The sequence below is a fragment of the Sprattus sprattus genome (assembly GCF_963457725.1).
Source record: "Sprattus sprattus genome assembly, chromosome: 20".
NCBI lineage: Eukaryota > Metazoa > Chordata > Actinopteri > Clupeiformes > Clupeidae > Sprattus > Sprattus sprattus.
Genome location: NC_137918.1, coordinates 12,154,937 through 12,167,436, shown reverse-complemented (window position 1 = coordinate 12,167,436; position 12,500 = coordinate 12,154,937). Strand labels below are relative to the sequence as shown.

Below are 12,500 nucleotides of genomic sequence, written 5' to 3'. Positions count from 1 at the left end.
AAAGAGAGAGGGAAGGTGAAAGATTGAGAGTGATAAGGAGAGAGAAAGAAAAAGGGAGAGGGGGAAGGAGAGAGCGAGAAAGAGGGAGAGGGAGAGCTGAATGAGGAAACTGTGTTAAAAATATGTCACTCCACTTGCTCCCCATTCAAAAAGAAAAGCACCGCACACACACACACACACACACACACACACACACACACACACACACACACACACACACACACACACACACACACGCTCTCACCACCCCTCCCCTCTCGTCTCCTGAATTCTCCCGGAGTTAACCCCTGCATCACCACACTGCTGAGTACCGTGTGCCTGCTCTCACCGTCTGCCCACGACTCTGTCAACACTAGGGGAGGGAACGCCCCCCCTGCCTCCCCATACACACACTCACACTCACACACACACACGCACGTATGCACACACATACCTAAACATTACATAAACGTCACCTGCTTTCTCACCTGTCCCCCAGAACATTGAGAGCGTAGACCTCATCACCACACAGCCCCACCTCCTCTTCTCTCCTCTCATTCATACATTCCCTCTCGCAGTCTCCATCTCTCTCTCTCTCTCTCCCTCCATCTCTCTCTCTCACTAACACAGTCTCTCCCTCTCCCTCTCTTTCTGTTTTTCTCTCTCTCTCTGTCTGTTTTTCTCCTCTCTCTCTCTCTCTGTGTTTGTCTCTCTCACTCCCACTCCGTCACTCCTCCTGTGTGATGATCAGGGAGACTAACTGGACTGGCTGAAGGGGTGTGGGTGAAGAGAGTCTGCCCGGCCGGGGCTGCAGTCAGGTAACGGACGGGTCTTTGATACGATTACCCAGCGCTGGCTGGCTGGCGCCGCGATTACGGGGGGATTGTGTCTGCTAGCCGCCTGCTCCATGTGTCTGATCAGATGGTAGCGCTGTACGCTAGAGCTGCTCACAGTGGGGCTCAGTGACGAGGCAGGTAGGGAGAGGAGAGAAGAGGAGAGGAGGAGAGGAGAGGAGAGAGGCAGAGAGGGGGAGGAGAGGAGAGGAGAGGAGAGGGGGAAGAGAGAAGAGGAGCGGGGTTTGATGGCTGTGGCAAGGGCATCCTCGGGCTCATTTAGTCAAGGTTGCACAGTGCGTTGCAGACAGAGGAGTGATTGCTGTGTGAAACACGGAGGACCGGAGAGCACTGTGCGTGTGTGTGTGTGTGCGCGTGTGTGTGTGTGTGTGTGTGTGTGTGTGTGTGTGTGTGTGTGTGTGTGTGTGTGTGTGTGTGTGACGGCAGAGCGGGCTGAAGATGAATGAGCCAAGTGTTTTGCCGAGTTGTCCACTTGCTTCTATCCACGCTCGCCGCTCTCTCTCTCTCTCTCTCTCTCTCTCTCTCTCTCTCTCTCTCTCTCTCTATCTCTCTCTCCCTCTCTCTCTCTCTCTCTTTCTCCTGCCTCCTCTCCCTGCTTCTTCTCTTGCTATCCTCCATCTGCACTCGTTTGGTCCTCCGCTCCGCCTCTCCCTCTCTGGCTCTCTCTTCTCCTCCACTCTCGTGTTCCTCTTCTCTTTGTCTCCCTCTCACTGTCCCTCTCCTCTCCTCGTCGTACGCCCCGTTGTCCTACCATCCTCAACCTCTCTCTCTCCAAGCCACTCTCTCTCTCTCTCTCTCTCTCTCTATCTATCTATCTATCTATCTTTCTCTTTACATTTCTCAATCACCCCTCCCACTCTCTCTGTCCACACTGTTCTATCTTGATTTCTTTATCTCTCTCTCTCTTGCTCTTTCTCTGTCTCTTACTCTTTATCTGTCTGTCCTCAGTCCTCTCCCCATTTCTTGTCTCTTGTTCTCTCTCTCTCTCCATCTTTCTCTCTGTCCTTCTCTCTCCTGTCTTTACCTCTCTCTCTCTCTCTCTCTCTCTCTCTCTTTCTCTCTGTCCTATCTCCCCCTCCATCCCTCACTGAGTCTCTCTGGAGTCCTCAGAGGTACACAGGCATAGGTAGAGACTGGCTGCTGGCTGGATGCTGCTGACACACACACACACACACACACACACACACACACACACACACACACACACACACACACACACACACACACACACACACACACACACACACACACACACACACACACACACACACACACACACAGAGACATACACACACAGTACACAGGCATAGGTAGAGACTGGATGCTGCTGGCTGGATGCTGCTGGCTGGATGCTGCTTTACTCTGGCCCCTGGGGAGGTCTCTCTCTTTCTCTCTCTCTCTCTCTCTCTCTCTCTTTCTCTCTCTCTCTCTCTCTCTCTCTCTCTCTCTCCCTGCTGGCTGGATGCTGCTGTACTCTGGCCTCTGGGGAGGTCTCCAGGTCTCCCTGAGGACGGGGGCTCTGACGGACAGACACTACCACTGGAGCTGGACCTCAGGGGGGGGACAGAGCAGCGGGCCGAGAGACAAAGAGGGAGAAAAGGAGAGAGAGAGAGAGAGAGAGGAAGAAAAAGAGGAGGTAGAATAGAGAGAGGGAGAAAGAGAGAGTAAGAAGGACAGAGAAAGAAAGGAAGGGAAGAAAGAAAGAGGGAGAGAATGAGAGAGAGAGAGGGAGAGGGAAGAAGAGAAGAGGCTAAAGAGAGAAAGGGGAGAGGGCAAGAGAGAGTGAGAGAAAGGGAGGGAAAGAGAGTAGCCAATGACAGTCGAGAGATTGAGGGACGGCTAGAGTGGCCAATGAGAAGAAGATGACTTCATGGGTGAAGTGCGTGGCTTTGTGTGGAGAATGTGGAATGCTGTAGTATCTGGAATCTCCTCTTATGTGAGGGGCAGTTCTTACAGCGCGCTTCTGTTTTACGTTACCCCATAAAGCTGACAATGAGACATGCTTGTCTTGTATCTCTAATCAATTGTATCTTTTTGATAGAATTGCTTTGGGTTATATTTATTTAACTGTAAAATGACATGCCCAAGGGCATTTGTTTCAGTGAAGGGGTTTTGCTATTATTAGAACATTGAAGCGACGGCTACATTGAGATTTACGGACTTAATTGATGCTAATGTGTGTACGAAGAACACATATGTCAGAGTATTACCTCCAGGTTAAAGCAACAAAGGCATTGTCATCCCCTGCAAAAGCCGCAGATAACAAAAGATCCCTTTTTTAGCAGCATCAACATGTATTAGTGAGCATGCCCAGATTTATTCTTCATTTATTTTCCATGTAATCTGTACCTTCAGCTTGTCCACAGTAAAGAAGGTTTTGTTATTTCGGTTTTTTTTCTTGTAGGAGTCACATGTGTAGGAGCTGGAGTGATAGACCTATGGGTATTGATTTTCAAGCATTCATCATTTTATGGCCAGAAGGATAAGGTGGGAGGGGGCACCTTGGCTTGTCAGGCTCTCTCTCTCTCACTCTCTGTCTCTCTCTCTCTCTCTCTCTCTCTCTCTCTTTCTCTCTCTCTCTCTCACACTCTCTCTCTCTCTCTCTGACTCTCTCGTAGCCAGGGAGGATGCTGGGAGATAAATTTAGCCCTCCAGCTCTCTTTCCATCTGCTACTGTATGGTTTAGGGCCGTTACCATAGGAACCACCACTGGGTGCCCATTAATGTAAGAGAAGGAAATTGACGAGAATTAAAAAAAAAAGGCATTCAAAACATTTTTCTTTCCTGGCGAGATGTGTTTCAGTGGGAAAGAAAGTGCCATAACCCAGTTCTGTTTTTGCTCTCCCTTTTCTCTTACTTTTGGAAGGAGATTTATGGTTCATTCAGGTGAAATGCTGGTCCGCTTTAGCCACATTTGAGACGGTTGTTGTTTGTGAAATGATGCTATTTTTGGTTACTGTGCCCAGTGTCAATCTCCTTTATGAAACTGGACTTTCTCCAGCAAGGCTGTATTTTAGACACAGAACAATAGGTGCCTTTGAAATCAATGCAGTGTTTTTCCCCAATAAACCAAGCTTCTTGTTTCCTCTCTGTCCTTTCTGTTTGTGCTGTAGCAACCACAGTAGCTTTTTTTAATTTCGTTTGAATTTCTTTTTTTCATGTGCCTCCTCTCTCTCTCTCTCTCCCTCCATCCCTGCACCATCCACTCCGAGTGAGAGTCGACCTTGTACAGGAGAAACGCACAGAACTCCTGTTGGTCGTCACCCCGTCTCTGGCTTCACCCGTCTCCATGCAGGCAGAGCTGGTTCTGCGCTCTGACCCGGCCCCCCGTGCGAAGCGTTGATTCTAGAAGCCTGTTCTTCAGCGTTGATTCTAGAAGCCTGTTCTTCAGCGTTGATTCTAGAAGCTGTTCTTCAGCGTTGATTCTAGAAGCCTGTTCTTCAGCGTTGATTCTAGAAGCCTGTTCTTCAGCGTTGATTCTAGAAGCCTGTTCTTCAGCGTTGATTCTAGAAGCCTGTTCTTCAGCGTTGATTCTAGAAGCCTGTTCTTTAGCGTTGATTCTAGAAGCCTGTTCTTCAGCTCCGGCAGCTCAAGTAGCTGTGCAAACAGCCGGCCTCTCAGAGACCTATACATCCCTGTCTAATGGCCACAGATGTAAAGCAAATACAGACCTGTTGTATAGGTTTACACAGAGCGCTTTCTGTCCCTCTCACTTGGCTTTATGAGGTGCTGTGGAAAACTAACCTCGCCTTCAGTCTGGCGGTGGCTTTGGAGTGTGTGAATATATATTTGTGTGTGTGTGTGTGTGTGTGTGTGTGTGTGTGTGTGTGTGTGTGTGTGTGTGTGTGTGTGTGTCTGTGTCTGTGTCTGTGTGGGTGTGTGTGTGTGTGTGTGTGTGTGTGTGTGTGTGTGTGTGTTGTTTCTCCTCTACACACCAGAATTTCTCCTTTCGTATGTCTGAGAAAGAGATCCGGGCCACCTACGGTACCTTCCTGACCTACATACTCTCTCCACCACTGCATTTCTTCATCTGTGGCGGACACACACACACACACACACACACACACACACACACACACACACAAACTGTGGTTCGACTGCGGCGGGGCAGAAAAATCATTCTCCTTTTTTTTCAATGTTTTTTTTTTTGGACAACTACCCCCCACCCACCCACCCACATATAACTAGCTTTCTTTATGCATACGTTGGTGTGGACTGGAGTCTCTCTCGCTTTGGCCCGCCGAAAAAAAACGCCACCTTTACTTTAATCAAGCTGCTGGCAGCCGCACAGAGGAAATAGATTCGGCAGCCATTTGAAACGTAATATCACGACTGCGAAAGACATTTCTTTGCCGGCCTCCTATGCACTAAGTCCCGAGTCTCCTCATCATTCTGTGTGTGTGCACGGGACACGGACAGACAGAAACAGACCGAGCGGGAGAATGTGGAGAAATCTGGGCATACGTACACCAACCGGGACCTCTGTGCCACCTCCCGCACACTCTCAGCAGAGCGTGGGCATTCATGCCAGCTGGTCCTGAAGTAGGAGGCTTGGACTGCTACGTTTGTGTGATGGACCACAAAGTAAAATAGCTTTTTCCATTTATTTTCTATGAAGCAGCCCCCATTCTCATTGATAGTCTTTCAGATTCAGATATGTTTTTCTCATTATTTCAGTCAGCCCTGAATCAAACCTTTATTTGATTACATTTTGAAATATAAACTGCTTACACTCAGTGGGTTTGTCATTAAGAGTGGTATGAGGTATACTTGTTAACCTGTTCAGATACCTTGAAGCTTTGACACAGCCATTTTGCTAGCCCTAGGCACCAACATAGCAGTTGAGCTATCAGCAGTATGCAGTGTTTTTTTTCCATACAGTCAGGTGTTATTGGCCTGTTTCTCTAGCAAACATTCATTATTGTCTTAGCACGGCAGCCCTTGTTTCTGAGTGTTCACTCAGTCTTGCAGTTTGCCTCGGCAGTGATCCTGTAATTTTCTAGTTTGTGTGATGCTGCTTTCAAGTGCAGATCAATGCTATACAAAACTGATATATACTGGATATATATATATATATATATATATATATATATATATATATATATATATCAGCATGCTTACAATAAGCTACTTTAAGCTTAGTTTAACTTATTGAAAAAGAAATTAAATACACTGTGAGATTTTAAATGTCAGCTCAATTAATAACGATAATGTATGCCGTATGGATATAACAGATTTTAATAATTCATTTTATTTCACTCTCTGATTTTCATTTCTTTACAGAACCTGATACGTCTCATAAAACTTAAACAAATTTGTTTTAGGTGTCAAATTATTTCTGTTAACCCTAGCACCCACGCATTCCTGCTCTGGTTAGTTGAAACTGATGGCAGTTTTAAATACATTTAGGACAGCAGTAAGATGAAAGTCAAGCGTCACCTGTGTGGATATACTGTCTGCTTAAATATTAGCTTTGGGGGAACCCTGAGAGGAGTATGGCAGATTTAGATGGATGAAAGGGGCGGTTAAACGTTACTGAAGCGCCCATTTGGACAGTTTGAAGCTGGTGGTCCACCCTGTTAATTATGACCCCACAGGTTCAACTTAGCAGCCTGTAGTAAAAAATGTTTTATTAACCTCAGATGAGTGGCCTTGTTTGCCTATGGTCTCTTTGATGGGCAGGATGTGGTTTGAGTTTTAACACAGATGTCAGAATATCCCATAAACTGGTTACTGTAAATGTAAAATAAAGATGCTTTGTGTACATACAGGGCTATACCATATCATTTACTACCAGTGTGCATGTATGTTCTAGCATGTTCAGAGGTTCTTGTGGAAAAATAATAATGGTCTTTTTTTTTTTTTTTTTTTTTTACAGAACCTCTGAAGAAGCTCTCTCCTGAATCCAGAAGATGAAATCAGACTTTCTCCAGAGATGATAAGACATGTTTGTGCTTTTGGATGCTATCCGCAAACATCTGACAGTATCTTTTGTGGATCAATAATGAAGACAATGACAAGAGAAGACCAGTTCACAATGAACAGCAAGAACAATCCATGAGAGACATTTTAAAATTTCATCTGTATGACCATCTCCTGTCTGCCGGTGTGGTCTGGGAAAGCCACACAAACCCAAGGTCTGTAGTCAAGGCTGTAGCCCCATTTTATGGAGGCCTTGCATAACCAGCTGAATGCTGGGGAGACGTCTGGAGGTGAAGACCAGCCTCAGTGTACATCTCCCTCGGTGACCTGTTCCTCTCAGCCCTCTGCCTCCCATCAGAGCGACCCAGCGCAGGATGCAGGCTCCGAGCTTCATCGCCATGGAAACCCATCCAAACCCCCCAGACGTCAGCATCTGGCAAGGAAACGCCTCCGACTTCAGAGGAAACACGCGCAGGACGCAGAGACCGTCAAGGACGATAAGCTTGCAGGGACATCAAAAGATGCTGGGCCGTCTCCAGGCAACAAGCGTGGGGGTTCCATCCAGGTGTCCAAGGATGACCCCTCAAGTGTTCCCGTTATTTCTTCAAGCAGTTCAGCTCCATCCCATACCACGGAAGAGGCCCAGGAGGGAATGCCGAAGCAGAAACGTGAGCGTAAGCCACAGAAGCCTGGGAAATACGTGTGCAGCTACTGTGGTCGGGCCTGTGCCAAGCCCAGCGTGCTCCAGAAGCACATACGCTCCCATACCGGGGAGAGGCCTTACCCTTGCGCCCCCTGTGGCTTCTCCTTCAAGACAAAGAGCAACTTGTACAAGCACCGCAAATCCCACACTCACAGGGTCAAAGCCGGACTGGCCCTGTCCGGCAAAGATGAACCAGCCATGAGTGGCAAGGAGGAGCCATTGACGGATTCGGAGGATGAATCTAACCGGCCGCCATCAACCAGTTTAGCAAAGAAACAAGGAATGTTGCCCTCGCAAGCACCTCATGGCGTCGAGACATGCCCCACTGAGCGATCACACGGAGACTCCATTGCAGTTAAAAAAAGGCTCGCAATGAGACTGAGTAAGACTAAGCAAGCTCCACCAGCGGGCTCATCAGATGACATTTCTTCTTCGCTGGTTTTGGGAAGTCGTGGTAGCACGGAATCAGGCTACTTCTCTCGTTCGGAGAGCACAGAGCAGTCTCAAGACAGCCCTCCAAACTCCAGTGCCAAAAGCTATGCTGAGATCATCCTTGGCAAGTACGGGCGCCTGGGACATCTGCAGAGGGCTGCCCGTAACCAGCAGCAGCCGTCAGGCGGACAAGAGGGGAAGGGCATCCCTTTCTCCCTTCCCCAAAAAAAGCAAGTCATCGACCACATCACAAAGCTCATCACCATCAACGAGGCTGTGGTGGACACCAGTAAAATTGACAGTGTCAAACCCAGAAGGTTCTCCCTTTCCAGGAAAAGCAGCTCAGAGTCGGTTAAGGCCTGTGCTCTGAAAGAACCCCTTGTGCACTACCCTAAAGTAACTGAGGCTGGATCCAAGAGCAGTGGGTCTATTACTCTGGGTGTTCCATGTCAAAAATTCCAACAGCAGGGACTAAATATAGAACAATCTTCTGGCCCGTCCTCTGCTGCACCTCTTTTGAGGAGTCTTTCAGTCCCTTCTGCCTCTTCTGTGAGCACAAGCGAGGCTCCCCGCCACCTCAGGCTCAGCCAATCATTTGATGAGCAGCCACCGAACCAGACGAATCGGCGCCACGGCTTGCTTCGCCGCCAACCAGCAATTGAGCTGCCCCTTGGTAGCGATTTCACCGCTGAGAAACAACTGCCCACTACGTGCTCTGTTCCATACCTCCAAGACATGCTTACCGTGCCTCTCCAAAAACCAAGACAGATTCAACCTTATGAGTGTGAAGAATGTGGCACTGGCTGTAAAGACTGGGAGAGTTACAAGACACACAGACGAGAGACATGCAAGGTGCATCAAACACAGAAGGTGCAGCCAGTTTCTGTACAGGAGGAGAATCCTGTAAGGGTACACTTCATGAGCAGGCCAGGGGCATTGGTGATGCGAAAGAGAAGAAAAGAAGACAGTCTTGAGCTTGATGATCCCTGTTCCCCAATAGCCTTGTCCTCTACATCGGAGACAAGCCCTTCAATTGTCGGAGAAATAACCAGCAAGACTTACAAAGGAACTCATCTAGGAAACATTGGAGTTAGGCTGGAAAAAGACCCTGAGAGATCCTTAAAGGGGATATCAGTGATCCAACATACAAGTTCATTTGAGAAGCAAGAAGGTAGTATGTTTGTGAAAAGTCAAGTAAAAGATGAACTAGATACATGTGCCTCTTATGACATGCACCATTCAACATCACCTCAATCATCAGAGCAGCAGTCATCAAAGCCAAGCTTTCGCAAGTTGGTACGCCAGCATAACGTCCAAGTGCCAGAGATCCTGGTAACGGAGGACACAAACATCATTCCAATGTCCCCATCTCCATCCGTTTCCACAGCCAAAGAGGCAGACAGACCAGAGGAGTTTCAGTGGCCCCAGAGAAGCTCCACCTTGGCTCAGCTCCCCATTGAGAAGCTTCCCCCTAAAAAGAAGCGTCTTCGGTTGGCTGAAGCAGCCCAATCCTCTGGGGAATCCAGCTTTGAATCCCTGTCCTTGCCTCGCAGTCCGAGCCAAGATAGCAACATATCCCACGTGTCTAGCCGTTCTGTGTCATTTGAGGACTCAGGGAAACCTGATGTGGAGTTGACCTCTGCTAGGAGATCCAGGGCGACTCACACGTTAGCCCTTCCCTCAAGTTCTCACCACCACCACCACAGAGAGATGAGGCGTTCCGCGTCAGAGCAAGCGCCCTACGTTCCACAGCAGAGCACCCCAATTTTGGAAGTGCGTAGTAAGTCCTTTGACTTTAGCTCCCTGTCTCCAGATCGCACGCCGGCTGGCTGGAGGGAAAGGCGCAAATGTCTCCTGTTGAAGCACACTAAAGTGTGGGATCCAGACGAGGAGGAAAGGCAAACACCAAGTGGTAGCATGCCAAGTGCTAGCATGCCAACTATTAGCATGCCAACTGTTAGCATGCCAGGTATAAGCATGCCCAGTGTTGCATCCAGTTCCTCCATGAAGTTAAATCCCAGACCCCCTGAGGCCCCGTGCACCTCCACATCCCATAATACATCTCCGGTTCGCACTCATTGCCAAGAACCACCAGCGCTATGGCAACAAGATCCAGCTCACCAGATACGCGAGTTGCCAGAGGTATCACCAAGTCCGTCCCCAGATCATGTGCAATTGCAACAAGCAACACCTGTTGTTTACATGGGACTAGGGGGCATTGCACTCAGCTCTGCCCATCTCACCCAGGGTCACTCTGGGGCAGCACGGGCCCATTACTCCCCTGGGTCTTTGGCTCTCAAACTTGAAATCCCTGCCAGAGACCCACCCGAGGAGCCGGAACTGAGAGGATCGTTTTCCTCCCAGGTGCCAGTCCACCCGTTCCAACACCAGCGCGTTTACTATACCATCACGCCCAACTCCGATCAACTGAGGCCTGCGGGAATGCAGACAGTAGCAGTCCGTGTCCAAGGGGACATCCCGACCCATGCTAGTGCCATTTACACCGCACTCTCTCATAGGGCAGTACCTCAATCTCAGGAGCTTAGTTCAACTGCAAACCATAACGTGACCTTAGATGTGGCTGTCCCGAGTTTAGACCACAGTAGCCCACTGACGGTAACCCCCGATGCCCTGATGTTACAGGGATGTAGGGCAGTAGGTTCTGGAGGAAACAAGCGTATGCTGTCTCCATCCAATAGCCTGGAGCTCGGCCACGAAGTGCAGCAGCAACAGAAACGAGTGAAAGAAGAAGACAAGGGGGAAGAAGTAAAAGAGGATAACAACAAAGAAGATGCCAGACAACTTTTAAACCAAGTCAATGCTGAGCCAGCCACAGAGTCAGCTGGCCAAGCCAGCACCCACAGCCTTTTCCCTCCCACCAACAGCAAAGAGACGTCGATGCCTACTCTTCACACAAAGCCCGAATTCAGCTGGTGCTATCTCAACTACGCCAAGCCAAGCCCTTCCCCTCAGAGCGACCATCAGGCCTCGGTGTACTCCTCATGGTCCACCAGTGCCTACAACCCCAACCCTCCAGGACTCAGCAGTAAAGAGGTGCTCTCGCTGCTTCACTGCAAGCAGGGAAACTCCTCCGTCACCTACACCACGGCCCCTATGTCGCCCCCAGGGGAGGAGAAGGAAGGACCAGCCGAATCCGGGAAGCCGAGTGGGACTGAGGTACATGAGTCTGGATCTCGATTCATGAGGTTATGAGGTTGTGATTAGGATTGTGAGGTTCTTGTTAGGATTGTAAGGTTCTTGCTAGGATTGTAAGGTTCTTGTTAGGATTAAGAGGTTCTGGTTAGGATAATGGAGTTCTAGTTAGGATTATAAAGTAATGTCTTGTCTTGTCTTTGTCCTTGTGTTGTCTTTGAGGTATTATTAAGACACTCACTCAGTTGGGTACCAACAAAATTATTTACAGTAATTTCATGTTTTTATTTTTAAAACATTTTCGTTTAACAATGTTTTGCTGTAAAGCTCTTCCCATACATATAGCAACATATAATTAACATTTATAACATTAACCTATTTTTGTCAGATAAGTCCTAGGTTCCAATCATTCAGTGTACTAATGCAAAACAGTTGTGTGTGCTTATTGTATCGTATTTCAGCTCATTCATTTGTTTTTCTTGGTAATGAAGACAATGAGATGATGCTCGAAATGTTGAATGAGAATTCACCATCTCTGTGTCCCTGTGTTTGCGGGGACAGGGTTGGTGAATTTGCCCGTGTCTCTCTCGAGTACAGGTGCACGCCGCTCAGCACAAGCGTCCTAGTGAGGCAAGGGGAGTTTGGTCAACAGAGGACGTGAAGAAGGAGGAGGAGGAGGAGGAAGAAGAAGAGGAGGAGAAGAAGGAGAAGGATGAGGAGACGAAGGAGGAGAGGAGGGAGATATTACAAATAACCTCTAAACCTATCGAGCCTCCTCGTCTTCAGATCTGCGAAGGAGGGTGAGTGTCCTGTACATTTTCTTCCTCTACTCATTTCATATGAAATGAAAAATGAAAATCATCTATGGAAGTTAAAAAGATCTGTAGGGATCGTGATTTTGCACATGCAGTTTTATGAAAATCACACTTTTCAAGTCTTTTCAGACATACTCTATCATACAGGTAAAATTATAGAAAAAAGTACATAAACGAGCATTGCGAAAAAGCACAATAACGCAATATGAAACAGTATCTTTAGAATGACTAATAGGACACTATATATTAATGTTATAGTTCATATACTTTATATACTATAGTGTTCCAAGTGCAGTGTCAGCTAAAACAGAGCATGAAAAAAAGACATGGCAATTTACACTACAACAATACAACACTATGACACATTCACTTAGGATGATATTATATTATTTTAATGCCAATCATACAGTACAGTATGTTCATTATATTTATATATTCATTATTATAAATGGTATTATATATTATATAATAATAATATTATATAATAAAAGTATGGCAATACACATTACAGCATTGAAGTACTACGACACAAATAAATGTAATATTATTGTAAGATATTTGGACAGTATATGCATTATTAATACAGTAGTATAATTAATCATAAATTATACTATTCTATAGTTCATCATACGTACACTATAA

At 47.3% G+C, this 12,500-nt stretch overlaps 1 protein-coding gene across 1 annotated transcript in view; it reads left to right on the top strand.

The window, feature by feature from the left end:
* Nucleotides 1-6,999: 6,999 nt before the first annotated feature.
* The window catches only part of hivep3a (HIVEP zinc finger 3a), a gene marked incomplete at its 5' end in the record, with an annotated part of 14,610 nt that continues 9,109 nt past the window's right edge, over nucleotides 7,000-12,500 (top strand). The window contains 2 exons of the mRNA XM_080858933.1: nucleotides 7,000-11,067; nucleotides 11,641-11,843. Coding sequence (XP_080715059.1) covers nucleotides 7,000-11,067; nucleotides 11,641-11,843 — 4,271 coding nt within the window. The remainder of the gene's footprint in view (nucleotides 11,068-11,640; nucleotides 11,844-12,500) is intronic.